This window comes from Sinohyriopsis cumingii, chromosome 18, assembly GCF_028554795.1.
Source record: "Sinohyriopsis cumingii isolate HCF-2022 chromosome 18, ASM2855479v2, whole genome shotgun sequence".
Lineage (NCBI taxonomy): Eukaryota > Metazoa > Mollusca > Bivalvia > Unionida > Unionidae > Sinohyriopsis > Sinohyriopsis cumingii.
In genome coordinates this window covers 91,606,183-91,625,588 of record NC_142978.1, presented here as the reverse complement: position 1 = coordinate 91,625,588, position 19,406 = coordinate 91,606,183, and the positions used below count along the sequence as shown (strand labels likewise).

At 36.4% G+C, this 19,406-nt stretch overlaps 2 protein-coding genes across 2 annotated transcripts in view; one reads left to right on the top strand and one right to left on the bottom strand.

Annotated features, from left to right (window-relative positions):
* Nucleotides 1-237: 237 nt before the first annotated feature.
* LOC149777439 (uncharacterized) lies at nt 238-3,006 on the bottom strand. The gene is made up of 2 exons (XM_089942887.1): nt 2,372-3,006; nt 238-1,104 (listed from the first exon to the last, which is right to left on the bottom strand). Exons 1-2 carry the CDS (start codon nt 2,916-2,918, stop codon nt 674-676), a joined length of 978 nt encoding a protein of 325 aa, XP_089799013.1. The 5' UTR covers nt 2,919-3,006; the 3' UTR covers nt 238-673.
* A 13,697-nt stretch (nt 3,007-16,703) lies between these two features.
* LOC149777438 (Golgi SNAP receptor complex member 1-like) overlaps nt 16,704-19,406 on the top strand; it is a 35,109-nt gene continuing 32,406 nt past the window's right edge. Inside the window, exons 1-2 of the mRNA XM_089942069.1 lie at nt 16,704-16,854; nt 18,660-18,759. Coding sequence (XP_089798195.1) covers nt 16,827-16,854; nt 18,660-18,759 — 128 coding nt within the window. The 5' untranslated portion in view covers nt 16,704-16,826. The remainder of the gene's footprint in view (nt 16,855-18,659; nt 18,760-19,406) is intronic.

The following is a 19,406-nucleotide window of genomic DNA, read 5'->3' as shown; positions in this document are numbered from 1 at the left end:
GGCTTTACGATAAGGTGGCTTTGAGGGTTTTTGATGAGTGGTCTAAGTGAAATCAGCGTTTCTTGAAAACTTTGACAAACTAATTATCTAATTATCTAATGTAAAACATTCGTCATGTGACGTCTTGTATCTACAAGACGTCACATGACGAATGTTTTACATCTTCGATATAGAGCAACACGTTTCTTTTAGAAACCGTTTATTCATCAGTGTTTATTAGACGATTATGATGGTAACAGATTGCGTGTGGTTAGTTAGACAAGGCACATTGTGTTGGTTATCTTTGGAGACATTTCCATTGTCACTCTGTAGTTTATTTCTCTTTTATACAGCATTATTATTTGGTGTTACAAGATGCTGGTTCGAAATTAACTCTTTATGTGTAACGAGGAAATGGAAATTTTTTTATTCCAGGAAATATTAGGGAATGCATCGATATATGTTGGAAATAAAATAATTTTAAGCGAAACAGATGCTGTGTAAGAACAATGCTTAACATTCCAATTTCGATTCTTGTAAGTGGATTTAGAGATGCATTACAAATTATATTGTTAATTAGTTCGCCATATTTTGTATACTTGCATTTGTAGATTTTGTTTCACCATCTTCCACTACGGAAATGTAAATCCTATTTTTTAGTCAATGTGCCCAAGATAATAACAAAATGACGCAGTTATTCATCACTCCAAAGCAAGAAGCCTACAAATTTTGTGTAGCGATATTGATCACCGTACACTCGTAAACCAATATGTTCCATAATTCTGACCCATACTCTCTGACCAACCGTACAACGGAGTATGGACATGTTTGTACCCTGAGGATATTCCAATCCGCCATTACTGTCGCTGTCAATACCTGCCGTACTAGAACCGTCTAGTACTAGCTCTGTATGAAGATTATCATTCGGAAATCCGAGCACGCTGGCGATGAAAAAGTATGTTCCCGAAACAGGACATATGAAAACTCCTAGCGTCTTATCATAGCCATTCCCTTCGTTGTATTCAACTTGATCAAAGACTATCGTGTGCTGTCTGCCGAGTTCATTTAAAGTTTTGGATAGATATGTAGAGAATGCCACACGACCGTTCAGTTGTCGCTTTACATCTGGAATGAAAAATATATTGGTGATGTTGTGTTAGTTGTAGTGACAAAATATCATACAATTCAAACGTGGGAGATATATGGGTCATTTGAAAATTTTTTACTGGATGTGTGTCAGAAGTAAATGTATTCTTGCGTTGACTATGCTCGATTAAATTACAATATTCTAGCAAATTATGGCAGAGCGAACGCATAACATGGATATAAGATAATACTCGACGCTTTATGCTATGTTTGGGGATAAGAATGGGCATTTTGACATTTTAAATCACCATTATCTAAATAAAACTCTATTACCATCAACAATATATATTTTCAAATTCGACAGAGAATACAAAAACAGAATTAGCAGCAAACTGACAATATTAGGATTAGCACACAAGATTAGTACGTTTCGGGTCACACTTTCACCCCCACCCACAGCAACATATAAAACGCACAATTTACAAACCCCAAATAACATGTGCTGAAACTAATTGTTGACATTTTGTATAGTGTGCAGCTGTCAATATGTCACACATATTAAGAATTAAGGAGTGGTCTCATTTTCTGTATCATCAATCGCTATTAGAATTTCCAAACTCTAGTTTAAAAAAAGGAGGTAAGTGAAAAGTGCAGCATCTCATATTCACTGTAGACCTTTTGATCTCAGATTATGATAGTACTCATATTTCTATACAAGAATTGTGTCCACGTTCACACATTCAGAAAGCATGCATCCTTGAATGCTACCAAAGATAGATGGATCATGGTAAAGTGTAAAACAGTGAATGTTCTCTCGCACGAACATTGTGATTGTACCCGCGAAAAACAAAATCCAAAGTATAGATTGTGAATATTGCAATATGTAGTAAACTGGTCTGCATAATGAGCTACCGAATGATACCGATATCAAAAGTATATTATCTTAGATATGTATTGGAACATACAACGTTAAATGTTCTAACGCTAGAACACTCGACTAACTGACACTCACCCCCTGAAAACTGGCCTTAGAGGTACTTTTTCGGTGAGTGGGTAAGCTCCTGGAAAGCATGTTTCCCATTGTGAAAGGAAACTGTCTTTAGGGCAATTTTCCAGGGGATGGGGAGGAGGAAATCATTTCAGAGAGGAGAGCTCTGGCGTAATTATCGATCTCTTTTTGTGCGGCCTTTTGAAGTTGTTTGTAAAGTTTACACACACACACACACCTACATACATACATATATACATACATACATAGATACATACATACGTACGTACGTACGTACATACATACATACATACATACCATGTCTGTTCTTGATTAAATCAAAGCCTGAATTGAAAAAGCTGAGTGATCTTTTCGACCTTAATGCGTGTGTTTCAGAATTCGACAGCATCCTTGCGTTTGAACTGTTATACTTTGTTTCTACATTGACTTCATTCACTGCCACATCCATCTTGGGGAGAATCTCCCTATGAAAACCCATCTCTATAAAACCAAGCCTATTCTCTGCAATCAGTAACCGTCGTTCCAGCAGTTTGGATTTTAAACTCCGTTTCACTGCGATTTTCAACTCTTTCTTGAGTTTTTCCGTCTCCAAGACTCGATTTTTCTCGGTCAATTCCAGCCGCTTTTCTGTCAATTCTAGTCGATTTTCTGTCAATTCCAGTCGATTTTCCAAAGATTCGATCTGCTTATGATATTGTGCATGTTCCTTTTGCAAGGTTTCCATTTGATTCAGTAAAACGTGCCATTGACGGACATCAGGATATATTCCATGCTCAACAGTTTGGGAAAGAGACGGGTTGACAATGCATAAAGCAACAAAGTATAACAACAGTGAGTACTTCATCGTTTACAATCCACTGAAGAGTTACGGCTTCACATTTACTTATCTATGTCGCTGACATAGATAAGATTCGTCATTCATGAGAACGTTTCATCTGTCAGCATAAATTCTTATATTAAAATATTGACATAGATTTTAGAAGCTGAATCGGAGTTCGCACTGTGAGTATGCCTATCAGTTTACTAAATAAGACTGGCCGCTCAACAGCGATCTTTCATATCTCTTGTGCCAATCAAAGCATTACAGTATTTAAGTCTAATATAAACTTTTCCGTGAAGAACAGCCATTTTACCCATATTAAGACTGTATTACACGGCCCTTAAGTTCTTATGTGATAGTCAATATATTGTGTAGTATCCTATCCATTTCTACTTTTCAATTAGCATTGTGGAGTACCGAGTGACTTTTGATAAAAGCTATGTGCTTTTAAAAGTTAGATAAAGCAGACTGCCTTACTCGAGCGAACGTAGTACATGAGCCAAAAGGAACAAACATAATACCTGAACCAGAGGGCTACAGTCTTCGTCTTACCTGGTACATAAATTGGCCTGTTTATAAGTAAAGACTATTCTGTTTACTATTGGTAGAAAAATGACATATTCCTTGAATATTCCATGGGTCTTAACAGATTAAAAATGGGCAAAACCATTTATAAGAGGTATATATAAGTATTTTAGGGTTTTAATGCTGTATTTATTAGCATATAGCTTTTCATCCAGTTTCCCCCAGTTGGCGGAAAACAAGGGCATTTGTTTACATTTTTCTTTAGAATTGGCGTTCTAGTGCACCCAGAGGTCAAAAAGCAGAATTATATCTCCATTTATAATATTTGAACATTTAATTAAGCAAATCATGGAGTAAAAAAAAAACATGCGTTTCAAAAAAGTAATTCCCATTCCATGCGTTTTCAATCGCTATAAATTTACGATGTTTTAGTAAGTTCTAAAATTGTGACATTATTTTTTCTAGAATGAATGACCATTTACTAAAGTTTTTAAACACCACTAAATGGTCGTCAAACAAAGCAAAAGCCATAAAAGTCGTATTTATTTGCTGTGCCTCCACCACCGCATATTTCACAATCAAAACTCCTAATCAGACGAAAAACGTTTCTATACATTATATACGAACGACCTAATATGAGTAACACGATGACAATGTTTAGTTCAGTATTATCCAGAACCGATTCTTACACATGCGACAAAATAACACGCCATTGGAGGTGCAAAAAACTATTTAAGGCAAATAGAGATACTTTACTTTGTAATTTCGATGTCGGTAACAATATACACTCATAAAAACTAGCAGCAGAGAGGGTGAACAGACCTTTTGCTGAAACGTCATTTGCTTAAAATAAAAGCTTCTCACGAAATGAAAAAATTAGGTCACTAACGCTAAACCAAAGCCTCTAACGTATCGAGAGTTTTTCTAATTGGTTTAATTTTTTGGTTACTTTATCCTTGTCGGGGTTTTTTTAAAATTTGTACGCATGTTTTCATTTACCGGTCGGACGTCTAACTGAGTCGTACACGATCTGCTGCTATAATTAAATCATTATTATATCAACCAAATATTTTATCAAGACCTACACGATATCTTGTTCTAGGATAGTGCAAATTTATTGTTATAAATCAGTGTGGAGCAGACTGTGCTTTTGAAAAGAAGTTTTTGAACTTAATCATGTCCATATCCCAACTACACCAAGTCTGGTAAATATTTCGCAGTGTATCAACTCCATTAAACACAATTAAAATATTACTGTTATCTCTGATCACTTTCGGTATTGGTGTATATCGTTGAGTAACATAAATCACATCAGTATTGTTATGCATACCTCAAGAAAATATTCTTGCTGGATTTGTTTGTTAATAAATTCATCTAATTATCTACGGACGGTGCTTCATTAATTTCAGTTATAAAATTAATAATGTCATCACCATCTTCATTTAACAATATTGCATTTTTGTTAAAATCTTTAAGTACATCGTAGCATCTCTGATCATCAACTGATGGTGCAACTAAATATAACTTGTCCCACTTTAACATCTCATTATCAAATTACGTAATAATTGCGTTTTACCGGACCCATATGGACATATTATTATCATTCTAATAGAATTCGGTAATGCTGAATTATGTCTGACTGGCTCTTGTTTTGGTGTCGCTGAGAAATCAATGACATCCGTGTTGTAGAAATATAATAAATAATATCAATCTATATTGTGTTAAATGTATATCATCTACCCCCACAAGTGGATTAACAACAATAATAACAGAAAATAAAAAGCCTGCACTTACAGGTAAGTGTGTAAAATGTGGTACAAATAAATATACATTTATTTCCCTTGACAGGTCAAGGACAATTGATGGAGATATCGCTACCTCATTAGGAAAATTACCAGGAACTTTTTAGGCTAAATACCCAGGAGAAACAAATCTTCCAGGATATAATTATTGTGGTCCTAGAACCCGACTTGATATCCGACTTGATAAACAAGATCAAGCAAGACCTGGAGAGTATCCTATAAATGATATTGATTGAGCATGTCACGCTCATGATGTAGCTTATAAAAGTAAAAATCTGCAACAACGATATATTGCAGATGTGAAGTTGATTCATACATTAAATTCCATAAAAGATTTATCTTTTAAAGAAAAATAGCTAGATTGGCAATAAAATCTGTGATGAAAGGTAATTATTATTCGGAGCCAGTAATTAATTAACCAATTATTAAAGTAATGGAATCGATTTAGTATAACCCAAGAGAATATTGGAAAGGTAAAGCAGCTATTAATAAACTCGCTGATGCAGCAAATGTCACACGTTCTGTTGCTGAAACGTGGTTAGCACGACAGGCAATATAGCAAATGTATTTACCACCTCCTAAAAAAATTCAGCATGCACGTTTTGATGTCAGCACTCCTAACGAAGTTCATCAAGCAGATATTTTATTTTTACAACACGATACTATCAAAACTGGTAGACGTCAATTAACATACAAATGCGAGTGAACTGTAGCAGCAGAGGGGGTGAACAGCTTCTAATTGACTCACTCTCGAATCGCAAAAATAAGCCTTCCTGAAAATCGCAAAAAAAGATCACGGTGGTGACTGTGGTGCCGAGACAACACCCTCGTTGCTGATATCAATTAAAATAAAATTATAACAAATAATGCCACCAGCGCAGGAATCTTACACAGATAGATTAGCTCGAGAGCGACTTGAAGCAATTAAGAAATATATTCCACTAAGAGATTCTGTTAAACAAAAACTGCAAGCGCGTCATGAATCACAAGTTGAATTCGCAGAAGGTGCAGGACAATTGTTTAAACCTGTCACACAATGGTTCCTGAAAGAGTTGCAATGGCTACGGAAGGTCTTCTTCAAGCGGTAAAACAAACTACTGCGCAAACTGAAAAAATAGCGGCGAGGACTAAAAAACAAAAAGGATTTTACAAGAACTTCCAGCTAGAATAGCTGAAGCTCAACCTCCACCCGTCGGTGAAGAAATACAACAAATATTTGATAGTATTGATAAAGTCCGCAAGGAGGTCAGTGATGTAAAGAAACTTGTTACGCCAGAATCAAAACCACTTTCAAAACCACCAGCTCAATTTACCCAAGAGGGTTATAGACTACTTCATAGAATCCTAGGGGGATTGCCTCTTACGGATATAAAGTTCGTGATAAATTATTAGATCCAAACACCGCTGATGTTTCAGAAGAAAAATGGATTCCTTTTGTATTCCGAGAATTTGAAAATATACAAAGAATCAGTAGTAAACACAAGGATAAATTCACACAACTTGAGAAAGAAATTGAAGAGATCAAAAAACATCCCTTACCAGAAGATATTTTATAATCAAAAAAAAAATTCATTCGCTCAACCTCGTATTGAGGAGGAAGAATTTTACGATGCTCCTGGCACCGGTGCTACTGGTAGCAGTTTTACTACAGGAACTGGTCTTGTTACTTATCCTAACAACATCCTCGGTGACGTGCAACGACTAGAAGTTCTCGTAGGAGGAGAACGAGCCGGTAATAATTCTCCGGAAATAATCAATTAAGCAGTTGATATTTGCCGACGATTATTTCAAGGCTGTATCATAGACATCGATATTTATCAAGCGCTTATTGATGAAATCGCAAACTTGTAACTCTTGTCGCTAACATTTTACACTAAGCTACTTCTATTCTGCGTTGCTACTGTATTTAAGCGATGAATCATGAAAGGCTTGTTAGACTATAAAATTTATCAGCAATGTCCTTGATGCAAATAAAAGTGCCCCGGCCCAGATCTTTGAAGACCACCCGTTGTAATAAAAAGTATATAACAGGCACAAACACGCTTCTTTTCTGTTGTGAAGATAGCAACTGAAATATTGTAACAAATGGCCTTTTGATAACGATACGCAAAGAGTCGATGAATCTGTTCTCTGTGCAAGATGTTTAGGGAAATGAACTATAGTGAACTATAATAATCCTTTATCCGGCTTTGGTCAATGCATAAGAGCTTGTTGGACCAACTAGAATAGACTTTTGTTATGTATATTTAATTTAATTGTTTGTTTGTTAGATTTAAAATAATTTATTCCATTACATGCTATTGTAATGTAACATTGTTTACTGGATTTGACATTGTCCAGAACTGAATCATTGTAACTAGTTGCTGACCTTCAAAATCAGTGACAATTTTGGTAAACAACTTTTTTTATTTTTTTTAAAAATCTTTCTCAGAGTAAGAATCATTAAGTTGATCAAGGTCATACCTGGACGACGTGTCATTAAGCATGTGTCAATTAGCAGACAAACTTCTATTTTTTTCAGCAGGATGAAATTTTGACCCACATCGGGGAATCTGTTTTGCGTCTTAAGTAGTCGTATAACATGTTTTGATAAGAATTCTATCAATCGTGCTTTAACATCTGACACGTTAAGTTGTATTATGTTGTAACCAGTTTAAGCAGAATTTTATTTTTCTTCAAATTATTGATTTCAAGTGATTATTTTCTCTGGAAATACAAAAGTGCTCTGATAATTCTTGGTCAAAGACGTTTACTGGAATTTATACGGAATTCAAAACTGGAATATTTTCTGCGATTCAACAAGAGACTGTTGACACATCTGCACTTCGTAGGTTATTACAGACGTCATCGCCTTCCATCTTGGATTTTCATAGGGATTTTAACTGTGATTCGGTTAGAACTTTTCATTCATAGGACTTGTGTGTTAATTCTTGGATTATTTTTGGATTTAATTCGTAAAACCATAAGTTCATTTTTTTTCTCATTTTTCACTTTGTATTCTAGGAAAATATGTTATTTGTTAAATTTTACAAAGCTTTTTGTCTTCACTTTTTTCTATTACTTATTTTAAGAGCATAGACTCATAACACTTTTCACACCAAAGGGGAATATAGACAGATATAAACACTGCATTTAATAGTAAAAAGAGTAAGACATTGAAATGGATATTAGAGACCGGTTGATATGTCAATAAACAATATGCCTCTGAAGAGCATCAAATCTGATTAGCATCATCATATAGTATATAGTACTGAAGCAAACACCCTCACCCTCCCCCAAAAGAGAAAATTCTAAGTGTCGTGTTCTATTTCCTCTCACTTAAAGGCTTTCTGCGTTGCACTGTAAACGCTTCCATGTTTGAGGATTAAAAGCAGGTGTGTACAAGATAGCGAATAAGCAAAGCAATTTCATAATTATTTATACTTGAAAATATACTTAGTAATTCAACGTTTTTTCCAAAAATTCTAAATAGTAGGGTGTACAAAATGCCGAGGCGGTATGGGAATACTACACACACGTCGTGTTGATAGTATAATGTGGGATGTTGGATAGCATATGACCGGATGTTGGTCACTACACATGGTTGATTGTATAGTGTGACGTATGTTAGATAGGATCTAAAACTTGTAATATTACATTTACGTCACACTATTTAATTCCCGTAGAAGGAGGAATAATGCTAACATTTCCTTGGAACCCTCAGTAGACATGCAGCAGTAGATGGGATGGTTCAGGCTGCTGATGCTTTCATGATGCTTGCAATTTTCTACATACAATGTGGGAAGCTGAACGAATGTCGTTTGGGTCATTTCCAGTTCAAACGGTGCAATTCTGTAACATTTAGTGAAAACATGTTTCCATGAATAACAACAAGAGAAGGAAAATGGCTGAAACAGAAGATTCTCAGTCAAGATATTAAAGTTCGTAGTAGTTTTAATCTTCAAATGAATGACACTCGTGGTGATATTAGAAATATCAACGGTCAACTCCCTAAAGTACTGGATGCCATTCTGTTGGCATTATTCAAAGGTCTGTAGCGGAAGAAGGACAATCTGATTAAAATCAAATCTCCACTGTCCTGGGTGAAGATCTGATTCTAATCAGATTGGGAGAAAGTACTAACAGTTAGTGGATACGATCAGCATTCCCTGGCTCTCATCAAGTGACTCATCTAGACATGACATAAAATGATAAGGGTATCCTGCAGAAAATAAAACTTTCTTGTGATGTTGTACAAAGACTGCAACTTAGCACAAGCACACAGGATGTGAGGCTGTGAACAGATCAATCAGTGTTTCATTAATTAAAAATGTTTACTATTCCATATCACAATTTCAACCTTAACATGCAGTTTGGAAACTCGCAATGCCCAAAACAATTCCCATAACTTTTGCAGTACTGCCTAAACTTGTCAATAGAATGTGATTCCGGGCTGAGATGGTCCGCATTCACACAAAAACTGTTGTGTCATAAATGGGATGTATGTACCTCTTTTGAAATGTTCAGACTTCTCATCTTTTCCATTACAACCGATTTGTGGGAATGCTTCTTTTCCAAAATGTTCCTCTCAGGGTTCCTTATATGACAATAGCCCATATAATTATTTGATATTACATTTCCTGTCCGTGGTATACAGTCACTATTAGGTACGTGCATAGAATTTAAAGATATTTTCTCTTATAGGCTTTGAGGAAAAAAAATCCTCCATTCGAACTTGTATATGCTGTAGCAATACATCTGTGCCGATCATAAAGAGTATCATCCCCAACAGATACCATATACGTACGTTGGGGAATTTCTTTTATTTTTGAAAATTCATTACATTTTTCAATTTGAAATTTAGTTTTTCTTATTTTAAAGTCAATATACACGACATGTCAAAATCTTATGTGTCTTTTATTAATAATAAACCTTTTTTATACCAATTTAAACTTTTATTCATATACTGCTTAGAGGATTGCGGTCATAATTCATCATCATCATCATCATCATCAAACCCTTAAACCAAGAGGTCGTTGGGGCACCACAGTTGACTATACAACCAATTCTCTCCATCTTTCCCTGTTCTCTACTGCCCTTTGGGAATCTCCAAATCACAAGTCTGTCGACTACTCAATGTTGTCTTCCCGCCTCTTGTTATGTCTTCCTCTTCTTCTGCACCCTCGCATTATGCCTTGGAAGATTGTTTTTGCCAGTCAAGACGATCTTGAGACAAGACCGTGACACTTCAGTTTACAGCGGTCAAGAGGTCTTCATAAGATCCGATGGCTCGTTGGATCCTGTTGTGGACTTCTTCGTAGGTTACATGGTCAATGTATGAGATGATCAAGATCTTGCGGTAGCATCTCATTTCGAAGGTTTGAATCCTTTGTAGATCTGCTGTGAGCGTCCACGTTTCACAAGCATACAGAAAAATCGATATGACAATCGAGCGCATCAGCCTGATTTTGGAACCAAAAGCAATATTTGTATCTTTCCACATTGGTCTCAGCCTTGTTATTGCTGCTGTTGTCTGGGCAATCCTGCAAAGTAGTTCTGGTTTGGAGCCCTCAACTGTGGTAACTGATCCCAAGTACTTGAAAATTGTGGCTCTTTCCAGCTTCTGTCCACTGATCTTTATTTCTGCACTGATGCCGTTGGTGTTGTTTGTCATCAGCTTGGTGTTTTCGGCGTTAATCTCCATACCGTATGCTGTGGAGGTTGTGTCGATGCGCTCAACCAAGTCAGCCATTTATTTTTCATCTCCTGCTAAACCATCAATATCATTTGCGAAGCGAAGGTTGGTGATTGTTCTTCCTCCGATGCTGACAGTGCCCATGTGGTCACGCAAGGCATCCTTCATCATCCTTTCCAGGAAAATGTTGAAAAGTGTAGGTGACAGTATACATCCTGTGTGACTCCAACTGTTGTTCGAACCCCATCTCCTCTGCAAAATGGATAACTGAGAACAATCTGGTCATCTTAAATGACGGGTCGAACACTAGATTAAACCCTGAGGATGGCACTCTCTCAGCCATAGACCTAACCATCACTACCCCAAAATTGGCTCAAATCACAAACTGGTGGGTGGATCAGCAAGATACGTTAGGAAGTGACCATTTTCCCATCACAATCAATATTCAAAAAAAAAACTCAATACATTCCAAACGAAACCCCACCTAAATGGAGGTACCAACAGGCAGACTGGGACCAATTCCAATTATTACTAGCTAGAGTAAATCCAGATAACTTAGAAAGCCCAAGTATTGACATGTATTATGATAACATAACAGACACAATTATAGAAGCAGCTAACCGATGCATACCAAAGACAACTAATATCCAAAACAAAAACCCTGTACCATGGTGGACTAAACAGTGCACTATAGCACAAAAAGACAAAAAAGGGCCTTAAATAAATATAAACGCACTAAAAATTCTATCTACTTCCAGCAATATAAAGATAAAGAAAAAGCACTAAAACAAACTATAAAAACTGCTAAAATTAATCTATGGCAAACCTTTTGCTCTAAACTGAGTCTAAAATCAAACTCAGAACAAATATGGGACAAGATAAAAACCATCAAAGGGAAAGCAACTATCTCAGCCCCAAAAATTAAAAATGCCATAACAAATAAAGATAAGGCAGACCTCCTAGCGAAGCATTTTTCGAACATGAGTAGCAACAATAATCACACCAGAAACTTTCAAGAACACAAAAAACTAATGGAGGGAACCCAACCTCAAATGTTTCAAGACCAAGGAACAAAAGAATCTCACCTAAATAGCGACATCACAGTACATGAATGGAAGATAGCCCTACGATCCAAAAATGAAACATCCCCTGGTAAGGATCAGTTAGGTTACATTATCTACAAAAAACTACCTATCAATGTAACAATAGCCATAATCAAACTCTTTAATAGTATATGGGATAAAGGCCAACTACCCACCAAATGGAAACAGGCCATAGTAATACCAATCCCCAAGCTAGGAAAAAGATCCCAACAACATAAATTCGTACCGACCCATCTCCCTTACAAACAATATTTGCAAAATAATGGAGACAATAATCGCAAATAGGCTAAAACACCACCTAGAAACCAATAACCTACTCTCCATAAATCAATGTGGCTTTCGGAACAAACGGTCCACCACTGACCAACTTCTCAGATTGGAAACAGACATCAAACTCGCTTTTAACGCACATAGGAAAACCGATCGCAACCTCATAGCGGTTTTTTTAGACCTAGTAAAAGCATTCAACCTAGTATGGACCAATGGACTAATGGCCAAACCAAACTAATTTGGAATAACTGGACGCTTGTTCAACTGGATTGGCGATTTTCTCACAGGCCGGAAAATTGCCACAAGAAAAGGCAATACCCATTCGGAAGAATTTTCACTTGAAAATGGAACACCGCAAGGCAGTGTAATAAGTCCCTTACTATTTAACCTAATGGTAAACGACCATGACCTCAATGCAGCCTCCACAAAAATAAACTTGTCACAATTTGCAGATGATAGTGGCATATGGAGGAATGGAAATCCTGCCAATAACACAGTAGTTAAAGAAATCCAGCAGAGCCTAGACAACATAGGGAGATGGGTGGACAAATGGGGTTTCAAAATATCTCATGAAAAAACTGTGGCAATCATATTCACCCCCAAACGAAATAACAACCTAGTCTATCCAAACTTCTATATACAAAATCAATTAATCAAATACGTAACAGTAGTAAAATTCCAAAGAATGTTCTTTGACAACCACCTCACATGGAAACAGCACATTGAACAACTCACCCAGAATTGTAACAAAGATCTCAATTTACTCAGGAACATCACAGGGACTGACTGGGGATCCAACCAGGAAACCCTCCTCACGATATATAAAAGCCTAATTAGATCAAAACTGGATTACGGTTGCCAAGCATATAACTCGACTAAGCAACCTGTACTACAAAAGCTTGACACTATCCAGAGAAAAGCCTTACTATTATGCACAGGAACACTCCCCTCAACATCATTAGAAGAACTACAAACACTAACAGTAGAACTACCCTTAAAATTACGTAGGCAAGAGCTGCTCCTCCGATACTCCATTCGATTAGATACGCACCCAGACAACCATCCCACCAAAATAGCTATAAATAAGTGTAAAGTTGTCTTCAAACCCAAAATCATACCCATCACACCAAGTGGCAAAGTAATCCTTGAACTAAGAGAAAAGATACCTCTACTAAAAAAACAGGTAACAAACAATACAGACCAGAACAAATCACCATGGTTACAAAAACCACCAAGGATTAACATTGAAGCTACCAAATTAGGCAATAAAGAAGGACAAGAAAACTTACTGAAACCTGTACTGGTAAACGAAATCAACCAAAAATACCCGGACTATGTTAAAATATATACCGATGGATCAAAAACAAAACAACCCACCAAGAACAGCAGCAGCAATAGTCATCCCTGAATTCAATATACAAACGGGATCCAGATTACCTGACTATTGCTCCATTTACACCACTGAATTCTGGGCTATACTTGAATCACTACAATGGATCAAAGACAACCAAATACCTAAAGCAGTCATTATAAGCGATTCCCTAAGCGTTATCAAATCGATCCAAAATCGCAATACACACTCTAGGGAACAATTCCTCGACAGAGCATGCCAATTAATCGACGATATCACCACAGCACATCAATTAGTCGAGCTCATGTGGATACCGTCGCACATTGGAATCTCTGGCAACGAAACAGCAAAGTTGCAAAACCAAACTAGGAGATCAAAACTCTATCAAGCTTAACTATAGCTCTACAGGACTTAGGAACAAAATATAATTACTATCCCCACAAAACCAAAAGACCCAGTAACTAGCTAAATAAATTTAGAAGCCACCACATAAAAACCCATAACATATATTTCAATTTTATAAAAAGTATTAATAAATAATTCACTTGCGAAGCACCTATAAAAAAACTAAGGAAACCGCAAAATCGGATGTCCTAGATGTCCTTAACGAACCGAGTAATCAGCTAGGATTCCGGTCCTAGATGTCCTTAACGAACCGTGTAATCGGCTAGGACTCCGGTCTCTTGCTAAATAAAGTATAAATAACATTCAATCTCTAAAAACATTAATTAATAAATAACTTAAAGAGGTAATATCTAAAAACTTATAAATAACATAACGTAGGAAACACACCCTAAACACCTCGACTAGTAATACCATAATAACCTTGAAAATCTCTCTTCATACATGATTTCTACTAAGAACCTCTATAAACAGCATAGAGCATCCCCCCTCCTTTTAGAACATTTTGAAGAAGAAAAATAAAAATTCGAAAAAAAAAAAGAAAAAAAAAATAACAAAAAAATCGCAAGAAACACCAGGCAAATGCAACATGAAACCAGCGATATAAAGCAAGCAGGACCGTTCCCGAGCTCTCCTTCCCACTAATGACAGCCAACCATTCAACTGTAGGGACCTTTATGGACCCACAGATTGAGGCCAAACTATCAGGGTTCTTTGAATCCATAAAAGCCTGGGGGAGGTGGCACCATCCCCTTCCTCAGGAACAACTAGCAGACTGCGGTGCAGTCTGAAAAAAAGTGGCACATGCACAATTGTGCGCACGCAACTATAATTAAACTCAACAACAACAAAAACTCTGCTGGCATTGTTGAGGAGAGCACTGGTGGCTTTGTCAGTGAGGTGCTAAACAACCTTCACCAGGTCTGAGATTGTTGTACTTCCTCATAGTTGCCCATAAGGCTGCATGTCATACCCTATCAAAGGCCTTTATGAAATCTATAAAGACGTGGTATATATTCTGCTGATGCTGAAGGTATTTCTCGCAAAGGAGCCTGAGATTGAAGATTTGTCCTGTGGTGCTCCTTCCTGCTAGGAAGCCTGCCTGCTCTTCAAAAATAATTTTCTCTGCTTGAGGCTTTAGTCTGTTGAGAATTATCTTCAGCATGACTTTGCTTGGGTTTCTGATCAGACTGGTGGTTCTGTAGTTTTGACATAGCTGTAAGCTTCCTTTCTTGGGGAGCATTATGACCAAGGATTGAGTCCATTGTAGGGCCATTCTCCTGTCTGCCATATCTTGTTGAAGATTGTTGTCAGAACTGTGGCTATATCTCCTCCTTGAATGAGCTGTGATGGTATGTTGTCAACACCAGCTGACTTTACTTTCTTTAGAGACCTAACTGCAATTTATACTTCTTCACGAAGAATGATGTTATCATCAGTTTCTTCTGCCTGAGAGCAATTTAGTACTGCTGGACCTCCTTGGGTCTTATGATTCTACAATTCTGAGCAGTATTCTGTCCATCGCTTGAGGATCTCTTGATCTTCTGTGAGGCATTTTCCTGATTTAGTCTTGGATGGTGGTAGTTTTCCCTAGTTTATGGGTTGTGAGATCTTTCACCAGTTGATATGCCATTTTGCTATCATTTCTACTCAGACTGTCTTTCTATCCAGAATTCCTTTGCCTTTTTCGTGCTTTTCCTGATCATGTTGTTTATCTCTCTGTATTTTCTAGCTCCTTCATGATCTCTTTTTACCTTTTTCATTTCTCTTCTTTTGTCGCATAGTTCAAGGACATCTGTTGTAACCCAAGGTTTCTTTGTTCGACGATAACAGAGCTAGTCACAGCTGTGTTGAATGTGGTTGCTAAGGACTTGTGGTCGGTGTCTTGGCTGTCCAGGGTCATCAAAGGTGCAAATTTACCACCTATCATTGCTTGGAAAGCTTCTGCGACTTTTGGATCTTTCAATTTTTCAAGGTCAAATTAATTAGTTTTCTTATATATATATATATATATATATATATATATATATATATATATATATATATATATATATATATATATATAGTTTCCACATTTGTTTCTCATTACTGAATATTCAACTGTGTCGAATTCATAATAAATCATAGTCATAGGTTGTTATAGGTTATCTGGCATTTGTTGGACATGCTAGACTGTAAAGAAAGCAGCTTGCAATGGGTCACAGATTTCACTTCCGGTCCAACATCGATATCTCATTACTCACTATGCACTGTCGCCAAGATACATACAGTTACACAATAATGCTCATATTCTAGAGCATAAACAATTATCTTGAAAGTAATACCAAGTATGTCTGAATCTAACTATCGTATCACCACCAAATGAAAGAGCAAAATAAATGCACTTCCAATTGACTTGAGCTACGGGTACTGAACTGGAATTAACAACTGCTACCCGAGTCCATATTGCGGCGGAAGGAGACAAAATCTCAATCGGAATAATACGGCTTTTGCTGTAGTAACATATGACGTGCAGCACTCCGCCAGAGGCGAATCACCAAACACATCAAATTGTGTATTCCTACAACAACTTCAGACATTATTTCATCACTTAACGGAAATGGCCGAGCGATGTTCCGATCGAGGCACTTTGTGTTCTTTTCTGACTCTTGTTTTCAAAATGATTATAGACACTTTTCGATCACATATGATATCCTAATATTAGATATGATTTTCTAATAGAATATACATGCTAATAAATTTAGCACTCGCAAACTGATTCAGATATCGTATAATCTCGTGATACTTTGACACGGTGGAAGTAACATGGCAGACATGGGGAACTTGTGGGAAGGTAAACAATGAACGACGACGGACAAGTTTACAATGAATAAGAAGCATTTTACTTGGAAGTTATGTTCCGGGTTCACATGTTACTTGTCTTAGCAATTACCAGCAATTCACGATGACAGCGTTTTTATAAATACACATACGCACAACTAGTCAAAATTATATTCTTACTCAGTGACAGGAACTTGTTTATGTTAGTGCAAAAGAGAAACTAATGTTAATATCTTCTGTCATTGAACACAAAGGGACATGGTCCCAGAATGATTCCTTGCAAAATTTTCATATACTGTCAGCGTGTCCAGAACACCGGCTCGTATCGTTATTTAACATTTACCGATAAACCTTATATGTATACTGGAGTGCTATGGTATCGCAGGTCTTAAAGTTAGCGATCGGCAAATAAGTAAATAAAGAAACCGACCTTCATGATAATATATATGTCTGTTTGGTGTTCTTTGCTCTATATTAAGATACATTTAATATCCAGTTAAAATCAGATCATTGTGGGAAACGATCGATAAACAGACGACATGTGGATGCCAGGTTATGCAAGGGGCGTTACTCTGATCGCGGTAATATCAAAAATATTATCTTATGATTTCATATACTTGTCCTAATGTTAGGATCTTGCTGTACATGCTGCATAAATTGTAACTCAGTTTGAAAACTGGATGCTATTTAAATCCACCTGCTGAACTCCTTACCAGCCACCCTGGTCAATGCCAATTCCATCAATGTTTTCAGTGTAATTGTGTAACTAATATACTTACTGTGCTGTCTTTATCATGGCGGAATGAAAATATGACACTAGCAAATGGATGCATTTTTATGTTCCATTGACATACATTTGAATTTGTTGCAATGCGACTGTAGTCGAGGTATGCGGAAGTAAGTTTATGTGGCGGATATGTTTCTTGAACGAAATGAAACATTGCTTTACAGTTCCAATAGGCATAATATATTTTTATTCATTTCATTAAAGAATACTATTTTAACTTAATCCGATTTTAGCATTCCCGACTTTCATCGCTTTCCATTCAACTGAAATTTAGGCCAACGAAACTTGAAAACAGGTCCATTTCTTTTGTGAAAATTTGAATTTATTAGAGAAAAGACATCAGGGTAAGTAAAGTCTGACAAAAACATTATAACTTTACTTTGTAGGAATGCGTCATTATTGGTTGCCAGTTGTGTATGATATTTCTGAAAATTTGTCATTCATTTTACTGTTAGTCAAAACACGTTACACAGTCAACACCAGACAGTTGCAAAAGCCACCAGAAAACAACATTAACATCCTTCATATTTTGATTCTTATTTGTTACCATAGATTAGATCTTTTGCTTCTTGACAGACATGTTACATATATAAATCAAGACAAATACTGGTATATAAAGACCACCTGATCATAAAGTAATCTTAAAACTCATTTGCTGTCTTCAGACCTCTGATTGATCCATCAAATTTGCTCCTTTTTTTTCATCACTATGCAAGCGATCCTTATATACCTGTACTTGAAATTTTGAAGCTGAGGTAGTATAGTGGTTAAAACTCATGACCAAAAGGGTGCCGGTTCATATCCTGGCTGGTCCAGGCTGGGTCAGCTGCAGTGGTGAGTCTGTATGTAAGGCACTTTACTCTGATTGCTGTGATAGGGTCTAGCCTGTCATACACCAAAATAAACTTTTTTCTTGTATTCATATGTTCTATTATACATAGGTTGTCATATACAGTGTTACTGTAAGTAAGATTTATGTCATTCCGTGTGCAAATTTTTAATGATTTTGTTTGTTTTTTTTTTTTTTTCAGATTACCGCAAACAAGCCAGACAGTTAGAGAATGAAATTGATTTGAAACTTGTGTCATTCAGCAAGCTGGGAACAAATTACTCTTCACAACATGACTTTAGGTAATGTTTTATATGGAAGATTTATCTTCACTCTCTTTCTCTAGTGCTTGGGGCTTCTTTAATAAATGAACAGTTAAGATCAAAATAAAATATGAAAACAGATATCAGGCTTAGTGTATATATATATATATATATATATATATAACGATCTATGCTTCAGAGGTAATCGGTTTTGTTTGAAGTTTCAGCAAAATGATTTTTTTCTGGTATTTTTTTCGAAAAGGAACAAAAAATGCCATGGTCTGGTAGATTTTAGTCATTCCCGTTCGCAACTTCATAGGTGGTCAATTGTAACTAATCAGGTAGAATGAGGCCAGACATCAGCTTAAGCAGATTATGATATAACAGTACCATGTTAGAGTGGTTTGTCAACATGAACAGAGGATTTGTTTATGTAACAATAGATTCCAGTGCAATTATATATTCAAGTTTGCGGCTTCCTGTCATGGTGCCTTTGAATTTATCAACAACAAACCCAAGACTGAATATACAATTGTTAACAGTCAAAAATGTTGTTGTCAGACGATCGCCAGATGGTATATTTTTCTCTAGTAAGAAAAAAAATCATAAGTTGTGACATTGGCAAAGCCCAGTGCTATCCCTAAGTTTGAGTCACATCAGAAAATTCCAATCTTAATACAAATTTC